Genomic DNA, 16,275 nt, shown 5'->3' on the forward strand with positions numbered 1-16,275 from the left:
ACATTGCCCTTTGAAGACAATTGGGATAAAAGCCTCCCATCACCCATAGCCCCCAACTCCAGGTATGATTCCCTATTCTGCTTAACAACAGAACCTAAAAATGTGGTTCTTGACTCTGGTATCAACAAAAAAAGCATTTGTTCCTCCCCTTTTTAATTTCCAGATTTCACTCCCCAAGTGGATGGGTCTAAGATAATTTGTATCTAAAAAGCTCTAATGCAAGATACTTGGTATTTAAAGAGTGCTCAATGATTCTGTTGTGCAGTCAGACTTGAGAAGCGCTTCTCTAAACGTAGAGTAGCATATTCATATATTGTTCTCTTAGTCTGTTGGGTTGTTTTCTAGCTCACGGGGTCATCTATCAAGTGGATAGGGTGTGACTCGAATGAGTGAGGAATGCAACCATCAGTATTAAACCCTGAATCATGGAAGATAATCAGTGAGGGGACTCAAGAAAGCAAAATTAAGTTATTTTCTATATTAAGGCCTTGGAGAAAATGTTAAGTAATTTTTCTTGAGCAAAAAACAAGTAGCAAATAATGTATGCATGGCTTTATAACTGAAATGGGTAAGCCGTGGTTCGTTTTTTTTTTTTTTTTTCCTCACTGTATAAACTCCAACACCAAGCCTGTCCATTCATTTATCCAGTCATGAATTGTTAAGTACCTACCTGGTGTGAATCCTTATGATGAGATCAAGCTCTTTTTGGCCAGTAAAACTTACTGCAAGTATTCAGAATTTACCCTTAGAATCACTGGATTTTGAATGTCCTTCTGACTTTTTTTGTAGAGGAATAAATAGTATTAGAAGAACAAGAAGTGTGACATGCTCCCCTCAACTCTGTGCCTTGTCCAGTGAAGCTCATTTCTTGTTCGGGTTATAGAAAGACTCTCATTTGAAGAAAAAGATAGGAGGAGAAAATGACAGTATTCCCTGGTCTTCTTTGTTGTTCCGATGAGGAGTCCGTCTGGAGAAGTAATAGGAATTTTTCAGTGTCACTCAATTCTAAATAGTGGCAAAGCTGGAACTGTTTTCCCCCTGAGCTCTACTGCATGACCCTTCAATTTAATTGCTCATCCTCCCTGGTGATATTTCTATCTGCCAGTGTCCTTAACTGAGAATGGAAGTTGCAAACTTTGGCTTCCTGGTGTTTGCAATCAGTCAGTCAATCAATCATGAGCAAAGCTTTAAAGTCAGAAGAGGAGTGTCGGATCCATTTTTTATACGACAGCAATCAGCTGGCACAGTACAGCAGCTGCCTTAGACTATGAACTCTTACTGTGTACAGTTCGTGTCACTCTATTGTTTCCCAGATAACGGCACTGAGTATCACTTGCTGTCTGTTGTCCCACTTACTCCATTATTTTTCTTCTAGGAGAGAAATATTTTTCTGTACCCACATAGACTGAGAAGGCCTCTTGTTTGTGTTTTTGTGAATTTCTCATATGTGGTTTATTTTACTTTTTCTTTACCCGAGAGAGGTAGAATTGTTTTTAAAACTTCTAACTATGGAATAGGCTGCCTGGGTTGAGTCCTGGATCTGACACCTGCTAGCTGTGTAACCTTGGGCAGTTACTTAATTTCTCTGTACTTCAGTATCTTCATCTGGGAAATAGGGGTAAGTAGTAGTTTCTGTCTCAAGGGTACTTGTGAGGAGTAAGTATAAACTGCATTGAGTACAAAATATTTACGGAAAGTAAATGTTACATAAGTGTTTGCTATTATTATACATCTTTTTAAACATACCAGTAGGTATTTTAATTTGTTTTTACTGCCACAGTAATATACAGATAAAATACATAACTACAAGTGACAAATGGTCATCAGGTCTTGTTCAAATAACTTGAAACAGTTGTCATGAAAAGAAAATTGAAGTTGAAATATTTGTAACCCTATCTTCTAACAAATCAACCATCTCTCTTTCCATAGTTTGTCTGGTCCTTGTCCATATGGAAATACCATTCTGTGTAGCCTCAATTGTATTGTACACATGATTGATTTCCCATTCTATGTTTTTCATTTAATATTTACATTTTCATTTAGCATCTTAAGCATGTTTTCATGTCTTTATAATAGCTGGAATCAAAATGTAATGAAGGAGCTTTGAGTTTTATGTTGCTGTGTATATGTCAGGCTTTAGCTTTTGTATATTTTCCCCTTTGTTACCTTAGAAAGTTTCCTTTCTAAGTAGAAATCAGTTTTGCTCATTACACCAAATTTTGTCAAAAAATTGAATGAATTAAGAATTATTTGAGTGCAGTGACTTTGATTCACTTTGTCTTATTGTGACTCCAGCAACTAGGTCAGTGCCTGACACAGAGCAGAATTTCAATAATTTTTTGTTTAATAAATACCTTGGATTCATTAAATTTGAGGAGATTGGGATATTGTAATTATTTGATAGTTAATTCAAAATGTGTTTCTTTTCAGTACATGTTAAAGATTATTTTAAAATGCTTTAGTCTCTTTCTTTTCATGGTACTTTTTTTTGTGTGTGTGGTACGTGGGATTTGATAGTTAATTCAAAATGTGTTTCTTTTCAGTACATGTTAAAGATTATTTTAAAATGCTTTAGTCTCTTTCTTTTCATGGTACTTTTTTTTTTTTTTTTTTTTGCGGTACGCGGGCCTCTCACTGTTGTGGCCTCTCCCATTGCGGAGCACAGGCTCCGGATGTGCAGCGGCCGTGGTTCACGGGCCCAGCTGCTCCGTGACACGTGGGATCTTCCCAGACCGGGGCACGAACCCGTGTCCCCTGCATTGTCAGGCAGACTCTCAACCACTGCGCCACCAGGGAAGCCCATTCCGTGGTACTTTTATTTAAAATTTGCCCATTGACTATTTCTGTAGGAGTTTGAGCTGGCATCAAGTAGAATTTACATATACAGTCTGACCATTGAAATGAAAATAAGCACCTCAAATGCTTCTTTGAAAGATAGTAGTGTTAATAAATTCAAAAGGTAAAGTCCTTAAACTGTTTAGAGGGAGGGAGAGACTAATGAGATTACTGTAATTAAGTGTGCAGGAACACATTACTCATTGGGGGATTTTTGCAGAAACTAACGCCTGTGGCCGTAATACGCCTCCAGTCAAAAATGTGTTAAATAATGTAAATTGATACAGCCACTATGGAGAACAGTATGGAGGTTCCTTAGAAAACTAAAAATAGAGCTACCGTATGACCCAGCAATCCCACTACTGGGCATATACCCTGAGAAAGCCATAATTCAAAGAGTCATGTACCACAACGTTCACTGCAGCTCTGTTTACAATAGCCAGGACATGGAAGCAACCTAAGTATCCCTCGACACGTGAATGGATAAAGAAGATGTGGCACTTATATACAATGGAATATTACTCAGCCATAAAACGAAACGAAATTGAGTTATTTGTAGTGAGGTGGATGGACCTAGAATCTGTCATATAGAGTGAAGCAAGTCAGAAAGAGAAAAACAAATACCGTATGCTAGTACATATATATGGAATCTAAAAAAAAGAAAGAAAAAATGGTTATGTTGAACCTAGGGGCAGGATAGGAATAAAGACGCAGACCTAGAGAATGGACTCGAGGACACGGAGAGGGGGAAGGGTAAGCTGGAATGAAGTGAGAGAGTAGCATTGACATATATACACTACCAAATGTAAAATAGATGGCTAGTGGGAAGCAGCTTGGTGCTTTGTGACCGCCTAGAGGGGTGGGATAGGGAGGGTGGGAGGGAGACGCAAGAAGGAGGGGCTATGGAGATATATGTATACATATAGCTGATTCACTTTGTTATACAGCAGAAACTAACACAATATTGTAAAACAGTTATACTCCAATAAAGACGTTAAAAAATGTGTTATATCAGAGTTCCTTGATTGTCAAGTAATAAGAGAAATGAGATAGCTCACATTTTACATATTTGGTTGTAATCTGACAAGAGAAATGCACTTTTCTTGGGAGACCATTACTTATTTATTCAAATGTTTGTTACATGCCTACTATGTACTATGATATGAAAAAGCCAGCGGAAAAGCAGCAGCGAATAAAAGGGACAATCTCTAACTTTATGAGAACAGACATACACAAGTGTGATATGTGTAGAAGAGCTCACTGTGCCAGAGGATTTGGGCAGAGGTTCACTGAGGAATCTGACACTCAAGCTGAGACTTCAGGGGTTCTTAGGAATTAGCTAGATATAGAATCCAGAGAGAGGTGGCAAGACCCAGAGGTATTATCCATGAGACAGGAGAGAGTCTAGCACATCAGATATGAAAGGAAGTCAGTGTCAGAGAGTAACATGACATGTACCTCTTGAGAGTGACATGACATGTACCTCTCAGGGAGAGACAGAAGAAATAGACTGAGTCCAAATCACTCTACTAAACCACTGAAGATTTTTAAGCAGGAAAGTAATGTGATTAAATCTGCATTTGAGAGAAATCACTCTTCCTACAGAATGAAGGATTCATTGAAGGGGAACAAGCATAGATACTGGGAGACCAGTTTGGATGCTGTTGGATAATTCCTGGTGAGAGGTGGTGGTGTCTTGGAATTGAATTACAGCAGAGGAAATGGTTGAAATGCAGACAACTTTGAGAGAGATAGGATTTCCTATTTAGGGAATAGGATCCACAGGATTTGATACTTGAATGGGATGTGAAGGAGAGGCTGAAGAATGACTCCTAGTGTTTCTCATTTGAACAGTGCTTGGGTGGATGAGAAAACCAGATGAAAGGCATGAAAAGCAGATTCAAGGGAGATGATAAAACAGTTTTTAACATCTTGAGCCTGAAGAGCGAATGAGACATCCAAGTAAACACATGAAATAGACAGTTGAATATTGGGGTCTAGCATTTCAGGTACAGATGGATTCTGGAGAGAGAACTTCAAGAGAGTCATCATACATAGGAACTATTTCAAGTTGTGGGCGTGGTCCTGGAGAGAGTTAATAGAGGAGAGGAGGTCCTGTGTCAGATAAAAAGGATATTTATTCAGGGGCGATTGGGCAATATGTTGACTAACGTTGTCAGTAGCACTTTTATAGAAAGATTGGAAAAGTACTTTTAGCAGAAAGCTAGCAAGAGCCTGGGTCCTTGCTGTCACTGTTGAACAGACATAGTGGTTCTTGGCTGCCCTTTCTATTACAAAAGACAAATTTCTGTCTCTGGCCGTGATAATTTGATTTTCTGTAGCTTACAGTTTGACTTCTTCCCAACTTATAAAACATGCAAGTCAGTTATGAAAACCCTGTAAGGTATTTGCTTTAATGGAGGTATGTACAAAGCCCATTGGCGGTAAAGCCAGAGGACCATAGAAAACCCCCAAAATCCTTTCAGGGGATTTTTATGTCTTTTTATGTTTTTATTTTTCCATTAATTATTTTGTAAATATCTTCAACATGTAAAGCTCTTTTAGGCTAATGGGAAGAGGATAGGATGTCTCCCTGTCCCCCAGCAATTTATAGTCTGGTATAGGGGCTAATACATAGTAACTGTTGAATGGATGTCTCCAGACTTCCGGAAAGACATTACAGAAGAGGCACCATTTGATCAGAGACTTAAAGAATCAGTAGGCAACTTCCAGGCAGAAGATGGCTATGTTTGAGGTGCAGATGAGAAACATGGAGAAGAGTCATAAAGAACAAACTGTAGACTATAGAAGGAGGTGCTGGTGGACAGATATGAGTACACACATGAGTGTATGGTCTATTCCCATCTCTACATAAGCCTAAGATTAGGCTTAATATGCTGTGACTAATATAGGAAATAAGGAGGTGTCTAGATAGAAAGGCAAGGGCTAGATTGGAACGTCCTTATAAAGTGTATTTCAAAAAGGGAGAGAGAGTACACCATGATAAAAGGAGTTCCACACAAGGCAGAGTCATTGGCAAATCTGGATCAGCAGAGAGCTGGGATCAGATAGTCACGTTAGAGAGATCACTGTGACAGTATTGAGGAGGAGATATGAGAGAGAAGTGAGGTTAGATCATGGCAATAAACAGCTCTGAGAAGTGATGATGGGAGCCAGAACTAGGAGAGAGAAAGTGAGACGGGGGTAAAGTACAGGGATGCCAGAAGTAATCAGGGCTTATATAGAAGACATAATAGTAGATTAGGGGTGTGTGCGTGTGTGTGTGTGTGTGTGTGTGTGTGTGTGTGTGTACGTACATGCAGGGTGTGTTCAGGGAATGGACGGGTCAATGGTGAGAGGGATATAGGAATGTAAGATATTATTCCGAGTTGGGCAGAAAGGAAGTTGAGGGCCTGCTCCCAAAGGTGAGCACGAGAGGTTCTCTTACAGCCCTTTGTCTGTTCTTGTCTCATGGCCACAGCCAGTTCTGCCTGGTAGTGGAGACATCCGTTTAAACAGTAATTGATCAGTCCCTCTACCAGACTACATACAAACTCCTGGGGGACAGGAAGACATGCGCTATTCATCCTGGGACACTATCCTCCTCCCATTAAGCTTGCTGAGCTTTCCATGTTGAAGATGCTTAGAAAATAATTAATGGAAAAATAACCACATAAAAACACTGCTACAGAGATATTCAAGTCTCAGGGAAAAAATATGTATATACGTGTGTATATATATATATATATATATATATATATATATATATCTGTATGAGTGTAATTTTTAAAATGTGCTTGTTTTTCAAAATGAAAATGTTAAATCATGATAAAACTTCAAGAATTCTTGCAAAGAACAAAAAAGAAATGAAATGCCAAAAATAAATATTTGGAAGTGCCTACTAATCCAGTAAGTAGAAAAGATTCGCTGTGTATTTAATTGAATATGTGGGCCAAGAAAGTGTTGCCATAGCTTTCTTTTATCATCAAGAACATAAATAAGTATGCTTTAAAATGATTCCTGTTCTTTACCCCTTCCACCTCCAATGAGGTAAAGAATTTAAAATTGCAAAGGAAAAAAATAGAGCTAAATGTGCTATTTTCACACACGTAGTTTTGAAATAGAAAATACTCAGAAACATGCCGGCACATACATAGCAGAATTCATAATAACGTTGTGAGAAACCTTCTCATCTAGGGAGATATTTCCTAGAAGATAGCAATGGCTCCTGAAATTGCTCCCTGATGCCTTCCTTCAAAGACTTTAGGAATCTGTAAGTAGTGAATGTGTGTGCACATGTGTGGATGTTCACCAAGAAAGAAAAAGTGAAAGAAATTTGTTGAAAAAAGTTGCTTCTAAGGAGTTAGGTCTGCATTCTTTTTTGTTTACTTTATGAATGTGATTGGTTTTCATCTTCAAAGTATGTGACTTGAAGTATCTGTTTTTGGGGCAGACTCCTTTCCAGCTGCGGCCCAGAGTACGCCTGTCATTAGCTCGGTTGTTCAGTCACTGTCTCCATTTATAGTTGGGTTTGTAAAGTGTTTAAAATAGGAACTCTGGGTTTCTGCTGATCTTGAGTCATCAAAGAAAAGCAAAGCTTTATTCCTTCTTATATTCAGTTCCATCCATGTAGACATTTTTTTTTTTTACATTTATCAAGTTTAATTTTTATTTCTCAGGAACTTTTAACAAATTATAATAAAACGATAGATTTGTTAACTGCTTAGTAGAGGGTGTAACACAGTAAACTATTGTAAGCTGTAATTATTATAGTTAACAATAATAATAACAATCATTATTATCATCATCTTTCAAAAATACTCCATCAGTGATTTTGCACAACTCTGTACACCTAAACACTGATAACACTTAAGCACTTTTAAAACAATGCTTTTATCAAAACAATGCTTTTATCAAAATTTCATAGCACAGTAGCATCATTTTTTTAAAGCCTTGATTGAACTCTTTATTTGATAAATTATCTCTGTTTCATTAGTTGTTTTGTCAGGTTTTTTTTTTCCTTTGAAACAAATTCCTCTGCCTTCTCATTTTGCTTAACTTTCTCTGTCTCAATGAAATTTGATGAAACAGTTACCCATCCCAGTCTTGAAGAGGTGTCCTTGTGTGAGACCATCCCTATACAGTCTACCCAGTGGCTTTGGTGGGAGAGCTGTATCTGAAGTGAGCACGAGTTACATCTTTCCCCGGGGTGTGCTGGCAGCTATCACCTTGGTAGGAGGCGGGGCTGGAGATGGAGGGGCTAGGGCCAGAGCCAGGTGTGAGCCAGGACTCCTCTTCTGTTCAGTGGCCAGTACCACGCTAATGGGGGGAAGAGTCAGTCCCCAATGTGGCTATTTTTTAAGACCGACATGGTTGACTAGAAAAACCTAACCTTACTTTTTTTTAGGTTCAGACTGACTCTTCCATACTCTCTGCTACAGAATGTCAGGGTCTTACTGAGCATTTATTTAGGAATTTCTTCAGGATATATATTTTAACAAACCACTTAATGTGGAAACTGCATCTTCTGTTGGGTACTATTGGGACGACCTTCATACAGAAGGGAAAAGCTACTCCACCAAGACAAGAATACTCAATGATGCTTAAATTACAAAAGGAAATGGCAGGTTTGCTCCCTCAGAGGCTATCAAAAAAGGAAAACAGATAACTCTATTCAACAGCTTTCTGTAACTTAACAGAAAACTGAATCTAGAATTACAAAATCTCTAGGAAACTACAATTGAGACAAATCACAAATATGACAGGAAAAGATAGCCGTCACAGTCAGATCCCAATGAAAATGATAGCACACAGAAACTAGTCCCTTTCAAGGAGCTGATTTATAAATGCATTGTGTACATAGGTCCACTTGGGTATAGAGAAGCCATTAGGGACAAAGTGATAATCTGGGGCTAGCAGAATCAGAACTGTCATCTCCCTAGGTTCAAGAGGACCAAGGGGGACAGCAGTGATTTAAATAGGAGGCGAGAGTGTGGTAGAAGAGAGATCCTAGAAAGGACCAATGACCCTCCTTGGCTGACAGCTGGGAACTTCACAATCAGGTTCCCAGAAGACATGTGGCTCAAGAGTTTACTGGTGTCTCTCCACAGGGGCACTGTTGTCATCTTGGGTTTGACAGTGATGTGTTTTTGCCTTTTAACCATTCAATGAAAATAGAATCCCCTAATCACTGTGACAGTAAAAAACATTGCCACACATTTCTAAACTCTCCCTGGTGGCTAGGTGATTTCCTCTCCAGTTGAGAACCGCTATACAGAGAATTCCCTGGCGGCCCACTGGTTAGAATTCCATGCTTCCACTGAAGGGGGCATAAGTTTGATCCCTTAGTTCCAGGATACCTGGTCCGGGAACTAAGATCAGGCAAGCAGCATGGCATGGCCAAAAAAAAAAAAAAAAAAAAAAGAGAACTACTATATTTTAACCAAACATCCCTGAAATGTTTTAATCTTTATCTCTGGATCAACCTAGATCACCAGAAAGCTCTTCCCAGAAAGCCATATGTCTAAATCAGTATACTTGTATGTTATGGTGGGGACAGGATGGCTGTACTATCTCCAGCCCCACATCCACATCCCAGGCAGGAAGGAGAAAAAGGGAAGAGTAGGAAGGGATCATGCTGTGTCAGGAGAGCTCTAGCTTTTCCAGAAATGCTTCGCATACATCTCATTGGCCAGAACTGTGTCACATGGCAACTCCTACCTGCAAAGTAATCTAGGGAAGAGTGGGCACATTGCTGCCCCAAACAAAACTGAAATTTTTTGAGTAATGAAGAAGGGCGGTGGGTATGGGGAAGCAGTTAGCATCTGCCCCACATATATGTATCTCTGATGGCTTGGTGTGGGCAAATGACACTAGAGTAATATAAAGTCTTGTGTCGTTTCTTCCTGTACATACTAGAATTGACCTGGAAATTAATGAACAACCGAATTAAGGTGTGGTCATTCATTTCTTGTATCAACAGATCTAATCATAGTAAGCCAGCGCAAAATTAAGACAGTCTGTCACTGGAATGTTCACAGATCCCTAATAGACTAGTGCCTTAGGATGAATGTTTGAATCTTCAAACCTTCCCTAAGCCTTTACTTAATCCCCAGCCTAACCAAGACCTCTCACAGTTCAGCAGAAAGTCTTTTAATCTTTGTGGCCTTAGGACAGTTTAAGGGCATTCAATAAGTATTTCTGAATTGAACAAATGAATGCGACAAAAACCAGAAAGATGTAAAGGGAGGAGGCTGCATTTGAGTTATCTTCGGTAAATCACTCTTTGACAGGAATCTTTGATCCTAAATTTAGTATTTCTTTGGTTGTGCCAGCAGTATTTGTTTATTTCTCCCAACACCCCTCATTGCTTTTTTTTGTTCCCTCTGCTTAGTCCTTCAGCTCTCTTTCTCTAGTATTGCCTTTTAGCAGTATGGTGACCAAGTCTTCGGGTAGTCTGTTTGAGATCCCATTGTTCAATTTATCTGTTTTCTTTTGGTGCTGGTGCTTTTGATGTTTCTATATGTATTTTTTAAAAAAATCATTGCCAAATCCAATGTCATGAATTTTTTTCTTCTGTGTTTTTTTTTAAGGAGTTTTATAGTTTTAGCTCTTACATTTAGAGCTAGAATTTTGGGTTACTTTTTGTATACGGTGTAAAGTAAGGGTCCAACTTCATTCTTTTGCATGTGGATGTCCAGTATTCCCAGCACCATTTGTTGAAAAGACTATCCTTTCCCCATCAAATGGTCTCAGCACCTATGTCAAAAATCAAACCATGTATGCAAGGATGTATATCTGGGCTCTCAATTCTATTCCATTGGTCTATGTCTGTCTGTATGCCAGTGGAACACTGACTATTATAGCTTTGTAATAAATTTTGAAGTTGCGTAGTGTGAGAGCTCCAGTCTTCCTTTTTTTTTTTTTTTTTTTGCGGTACGCGGGCCTCTCACTGTTGTGGCCTCTCCCGTTGCGGAGCACAGGCTCCGGACGCGCAGGCTCAGCGGCCATGGCTCACGGGCCCAGCCACTCTGCGGCATGTGGGATCTTCCCGGACCGGGACACGAACCCGCGTTCCCTGCATTGGCAGGTGGACTCTCAACCACTGCGCCACCAGGGAAGCCCTCCAGTCTTCTTTTTCAAGATTGTTTTGGTTATTCAGAGTCTCTTGAGATTGCATATGGATTTGTCTATTTTTGCAGAAGAGTTCCATTGGGATTTTGACAGGGATTGCATTAAATCTGTACACTGCTCTGGGTAGTATTAACATTTTTACAGTATCCAGTCTTCCAATCCATGAACATGATATGTCTTTCCATTTAGCTGTATCTTCTTTAATGTATCAGCAACATTTTGTACTTTTCAGTGTATAAGACTTTCACCTCTTTGGTTAAGTTTATTCCTAAGTTTTTTCTTTCTTTTTGATGTTATTATAAATGGAATTAGTACACAGAAGCACAACTGATTTTTGTGTTGTCTGTGAACTCTTAGAAGGCAGGAACCATGCCTTGTTTATGTTTTGCCGAGTTAATACAAAAGTAATAATGGCATTTATTAATATTTGTCTGTTTATGTATTTTTATTTTTTATTAGCAGTAATCTTTGTCTTCTTTTTTTTTTCCTTTTCTCCTTTCTGCTTTAGGGCTCTACTAGCTCAACAACAGCTTCTCCTCCAGTCTCCACCCCTGTCACAGGACATAAGAGAATGGTCATACCAAACCAGCCCCCTCTGACGGCAACGAAAAAGTCTACATTGAAGCCACAGCCTGTACCCCAGGCTGGACCCATCCCCGTGGCTCCTATTGGAACGCTAAAACCCCAGCCTCAGCCCGTCCCAGCCTCCTACACTACGGCATCTACCCCTTCAAGGCCTACCTTCAATGTGCAGGTGAAGTCAGCCCAGCCCAGCTCTCATTACATGGCTGCCCCTTCACCAGGACAATTTTATGGCTCAGGGCCAGGGGCCCAGGGCTATAACACTCAACCAGTTCCTATCGCTGGGCAGGGTCCACCTCCTTCTGCACGGGGAGGCATGGATTATGCGTATATCCCACCACCAGGACTTCAGCCTGAGCCTGGGTATGGGTATGCCCCCAACCAAGGACGTTATTATGAACCCTATTGTGCAGCGGGGCCTGGCTATGGGGGCAAAAATGACTCTGATCCTGCCTATGGTCAACAAGGTCACCCGAATACCTGGAAGCGGGAACAAGGCTATACTCCTTTTGGCACCGGGAACCAGAACCCTGCTGGGATGTATCCAGTTGCTGGTCCCAAGAAGACCTATATCACAGATCCTGTTTCAGCTCCCTGTGCACCACCACTGCAACAAAAGGTAGGGAACTCATTAATATAGTGATGGGAATAAGGGGTACCTATCTTGGTCTGCCTTCCCCAGGAAGCAGAGCCTAAGGCAGAAGTATATGTGCTACTTTTATTTCATTAGAAAGTACAATCTGAAGGAAGTGCATGAGCGAAGCAGGAAAATGGGGCGATCCTATTTGGGGGTGTGGGGGCGTGTTACCAATATGGCTTCCGTTTAGTATCAAGTACAACTAATTTTTCAATCTTGAAGGACCATCTTCCAAAGACCATATGAACCGTAGCAGCTCAGGACAATCTGTTCGGGGAGAGGAAGGGAAAATAATTTATCTTCCGGCTCCTTTCCTGTTGGTCAGAGCTTCCTTCTGTGGGTCATAGACTTCCTCACACTTAGATGTTGCATTTACTTGGCCACTAAATAGATCTGAAGTATCTGATGCCTCAGCAGGGACAGGGAATCCCCACATGTGGAGGTGAGAGGTGCTCAGGGCAGTATGAGATGAGCTGATGACAGGTTGGGCTCGTGTGAAGGTGCTCAGAACCCAAGCAAACATGGTACCATAGTGACTGATGGGGAAGAACAAGTGGACAGGGGCCCAGAACACAGGTTAGGCTAAGGAGATCTAAGGTAATGCAGATACCTTGTCTAGTTTTCTTTGGGAAGGGGCTATAGTAGAATGGCACTTGTTTACTACCCCTTGTTTATCTACATTAATGATCCTCCAAGAAGAATATTACTCTCCAACCATTAACCCTATTAGGCAACTTAAAAAAATTCTTTATGACAGTTATCTTTTTTGTTGTTTGATTTAATTTCAAGCATGCATGTGTTTTAAGTCAACAAGTTCAATTACTTCCTGTGAATAGGCAAGGTATAATACTATACACACCTACTCACCTACAACTTGGATTTTTCACGTGTCCTTGAACCAACATGATGATGTTTCCTCCCACCGTGAAAAGAGGAACCAAGGAGAGTTACTTAGAAGGAGATAGATGGAGAAACCAATCTAGTTTCCAGCCATTGTGTTAGAACCGAGCACTCCCTTCCCCGTAGTAAGAACTGTAAGAAATCAGAAATTGGAGAGCCCTTGATTATCGAGAAGTTCAATGATAAATTGGGAGGATGTACTGGGTGGAAGTTTGGACTCTATGTTTGGGTTTTTTTTAATCCTTTACACAGCTGAGATTGTCAATTTCCAGGCATATCCATTCACACTTTCAACATTATAACAGAATTTAGTGAGGTCCTTACTCTCTGGATAGGGAGTTTACTAAATCACTATTCTCACATGAAAGCATCTGCTCTGTTAATGATGCAGATGGATTTTAGGTTCCTCAGAGGAAAGAGCCCTTCCCAGCAAGTGGGGCCTGTGGGTAGCTGGAGACATCCATCAACCTTATGATTGCCCATTACATGAAAGTGGACCAAGCCATGATCATCTTCCAACATAAAGATTTCAAGTGAAAATGTTAAGTGTTTTTGAAACATTACTCTTGGAAGGACTTTCTTTCCCAAAATCTCTGTATGAAAAGAAATGTTACTCAGGGTTTTTTGTTTTGTTTTGTTTTGTTTTTAAAATAAATATTGCCCAAAATAGCCAAGCTGGACAACCTTGCCCTTTGTTAACATTGCAGTATATTTGCATTCGTCCATCCTGACCCCAGAGCAACCGGTTCAGAAGAAAATGGGGTTATTCAACTTTACCTCACTTTGGTACAATTGCAACAAATTCCCCTACAGAAGATTAAAAATTTAGGTTGGGACAATGGCCATCAACATTTAACTTCCAATAGGTATGCAGTTTTGCCCTGTCCAAAGCAGCCTGACTGTGATAGGATGGCTGAGTGATGTTCCTAAGGGCAGGAGATGGGCCCTGAGTTATTTAAGGATCCTATGACGCCACCTGGGGAAACAGACATGAGACAGAGCAAAAGTATGTCTAGGTGGAGAGAATGATCTGGTGAAGTACAAAGCCAATCTTTGAGTTTCCTGATTTCCCATCATGTCACTGGGCCCTCTGGAACCAATCCAGTAGTATAAACAAAAGGATCAGCACCCGCTGCAAGACCTGGTTCTAAGATGTTAGGTCCAGAAACATCACTAGTATTTGGTCTGTCTTCATCAGCTTACTTGGGGTGACAGAATGAACTTTTATTAACCCCTCTCCAGAAAGCATGAAACTTTATTTTCCTTCTTAGTGCAGTAAAAGAATTATTCAGGATGATCTATTACCTTGTTAAGGATTCTGGACGTGTTATTTAAAAAAAAATTCTGAAATATTTGTTTTTCAACAGTGTCATGTGTTTTAACATCATATTGTGCATTTAAAAAATGAAAATCAAATCATGTACTTTTTGCTGTGATTATTAAGGAGAGTGGTTAGAGATTGATATTTAGCCATCTGTTTGTTTTGGGAAAGGGGAAAGAGGCTGGTGAAGCTACAGATATCGTCTGTGTGTGTTGTGGGAGCATTGGTGGGTGAAGGGGTGGGCTCTTTCACAGCTGGTCTTTGAGCAGAACACGACTGTATTCAACTGCACCTGTGCACAGGGCACCTTGTTGTCTCAAATATTAACTTTGCTTGGCTTAGCGATGTGACTCCTGGCTTGAGAAGTGAGCTCCTAATTCGAATCCCAGTTCCTCCCTTGATATTCTTCTTTCAGCTTGAGGAAAAACCTCTAGACCTCTTTATGTCCTGCTCCCAACCTCAGTAAAGTGGAATGTCATCTTCACTAATTAATTAATGATTGCAAAAGGCTTGGAAATCTGCAAGGGCTGAATGATTGCCAAGTGAGGACTGTTCAGCTTTTTCACTGGCTTTCATTTATTTCCAATTTTTTTAGGCACTGATGGAGAGCATACCTCGGTGCCTTAAAACAATTACCTTTTGTTACGTTGAGAAGTTCTTAGGAGTTTGGCATTTAACCCATTAAGGAAAAAGTTTTCAAAAAATGAAAGAAAGAAATCTCCTTTAGATTTGAGGTAAGCTGCTTTAATTTTTCCACGCCATGGTGTGAAATAGAAGAAGAAGTAGAAGAAGGGAAGGAGAAAGTAGGAAAGAAAAGGAAAAAAAAAAAAGAATGAAGAAAGGAAGGAGACCAAATCAGAACCTACAAGCCTTGGGGGACCGTGATTATATTTGTGTTTCCATAATGTGCTGAGCACTGAATCTGCATGCTACAGTAGACCATAATGTGTTTCCTGGACCATGTGAGCTGAGTTCCTTGAAAAATATTTTTATAAGCAAGTCTTTATAAGAGAGAAATGTTCTCTTCTCACTGGAAATCCTCTTAAAGACACAGTGGAATCTCTTCTCTTTGCCGTTTTATAAAAGCTGATATCTGCTGGTTGTTGTGTTGTTCACAGAACTTTTGTCCTGTGTGTTATCTTCACATTCCCGTGAGGTAGGATGTGTATTTTCTCCAATATTCAGGTAAGGTGAGTCAGCTGGAAAGCCCCAGAGCCAGGACCTAGAGGCAGTCATCACTTTCAGGTCCACAGTGGCAGGTAGCTTTAGCTTCCACTTCCTTGTCATAAACCTAATGTGTGGCAGCCTCGGCTCTGTTGCAGAGACAGGTATTTCCTCTGCAATATGTTAAGAGTGCTCGAGCTGTGCATCTCTGGAAAGCTGTGGAGACCCAACTAGTGGGGGTGGGGGTAAGTTATAGTCTAAAACCATCTATTAAAATTTCCTTGGAAAAATCCTTCAGGAGAGTGAGAACTTGGAGATCAACCAATCACCTTTCAATAAATCCAACACCAAGTTTATCTTATCCAGAGGCAGAACAGATTCCTACTGTTCATTTAGTGTTTGAATCTGGGGATATTTAATGTGTCAGAGAGGAGAGTGAAGGTAGTGAACTACCAGGGTCAGTGTTTACGGATCCCCAAGACCTGGGAATTGTTGAGATTTAAGAAAATATTTGAGAATGTTGATACAGTAGCATTTCAGATATTCAAGTAATATCAAAATATTTAAATTTCATTTCATTGTGGTCTTTCCCACAGTGAAATGGAGGTTGTATATATTGGGTGTCCTGCAAGAATTGGTGGCATTTGGGAGAAAACTATCTTTATGGTAATCCCTATGCTAAATATCTCTCAATTCCAGGATC

At 40.1% G+C, this 16,275-nt stretch overlaps 1 protein-coding gene across 19 annotated transcripts in view; it reads left to right on the forward strand.

Moving 5' to 3' along the window:
* LPP (LIM domain containing preferred translocation partner in lipoma) overlaps positions 1 to 16,275 on the forward strand; it is a 700,519-nt gene that overhangs the window by 419,365 nt on the left and 264,879 nt on the right. For all 19 annotated transcript variants that reach the window (XM_032629901.1, XM_032629886.1, XM_032629897.1 and 16 more), the window contains one exon: positions 11,477 to 12,169. In XM_032629901.1, coding sequence (XP_032485792.1) covers positions 11,477 to 12,169 — 693 coding nt within the window. The remainder of the gene's footprint in view (positions 1 to 11,476; positions 12,170 to 16,275) is intronic.

The sequence above is a fragment of the Phocoena sinus genome, chromosome 4 (assembly GCF_008692025.1).
Source record: "Phocoena sinus isolate mPhoSin1 chromosome 4, mPhoSin1.pri, whole genome shotgun sequence".
NCBI classification, from domain to species: domain Eukaryota; kingdom Metazoa; phylum Chordata; class Mammalia; order Artiodactyla; family Phocoenidae; genus Phocoena; species Phocoena sinus.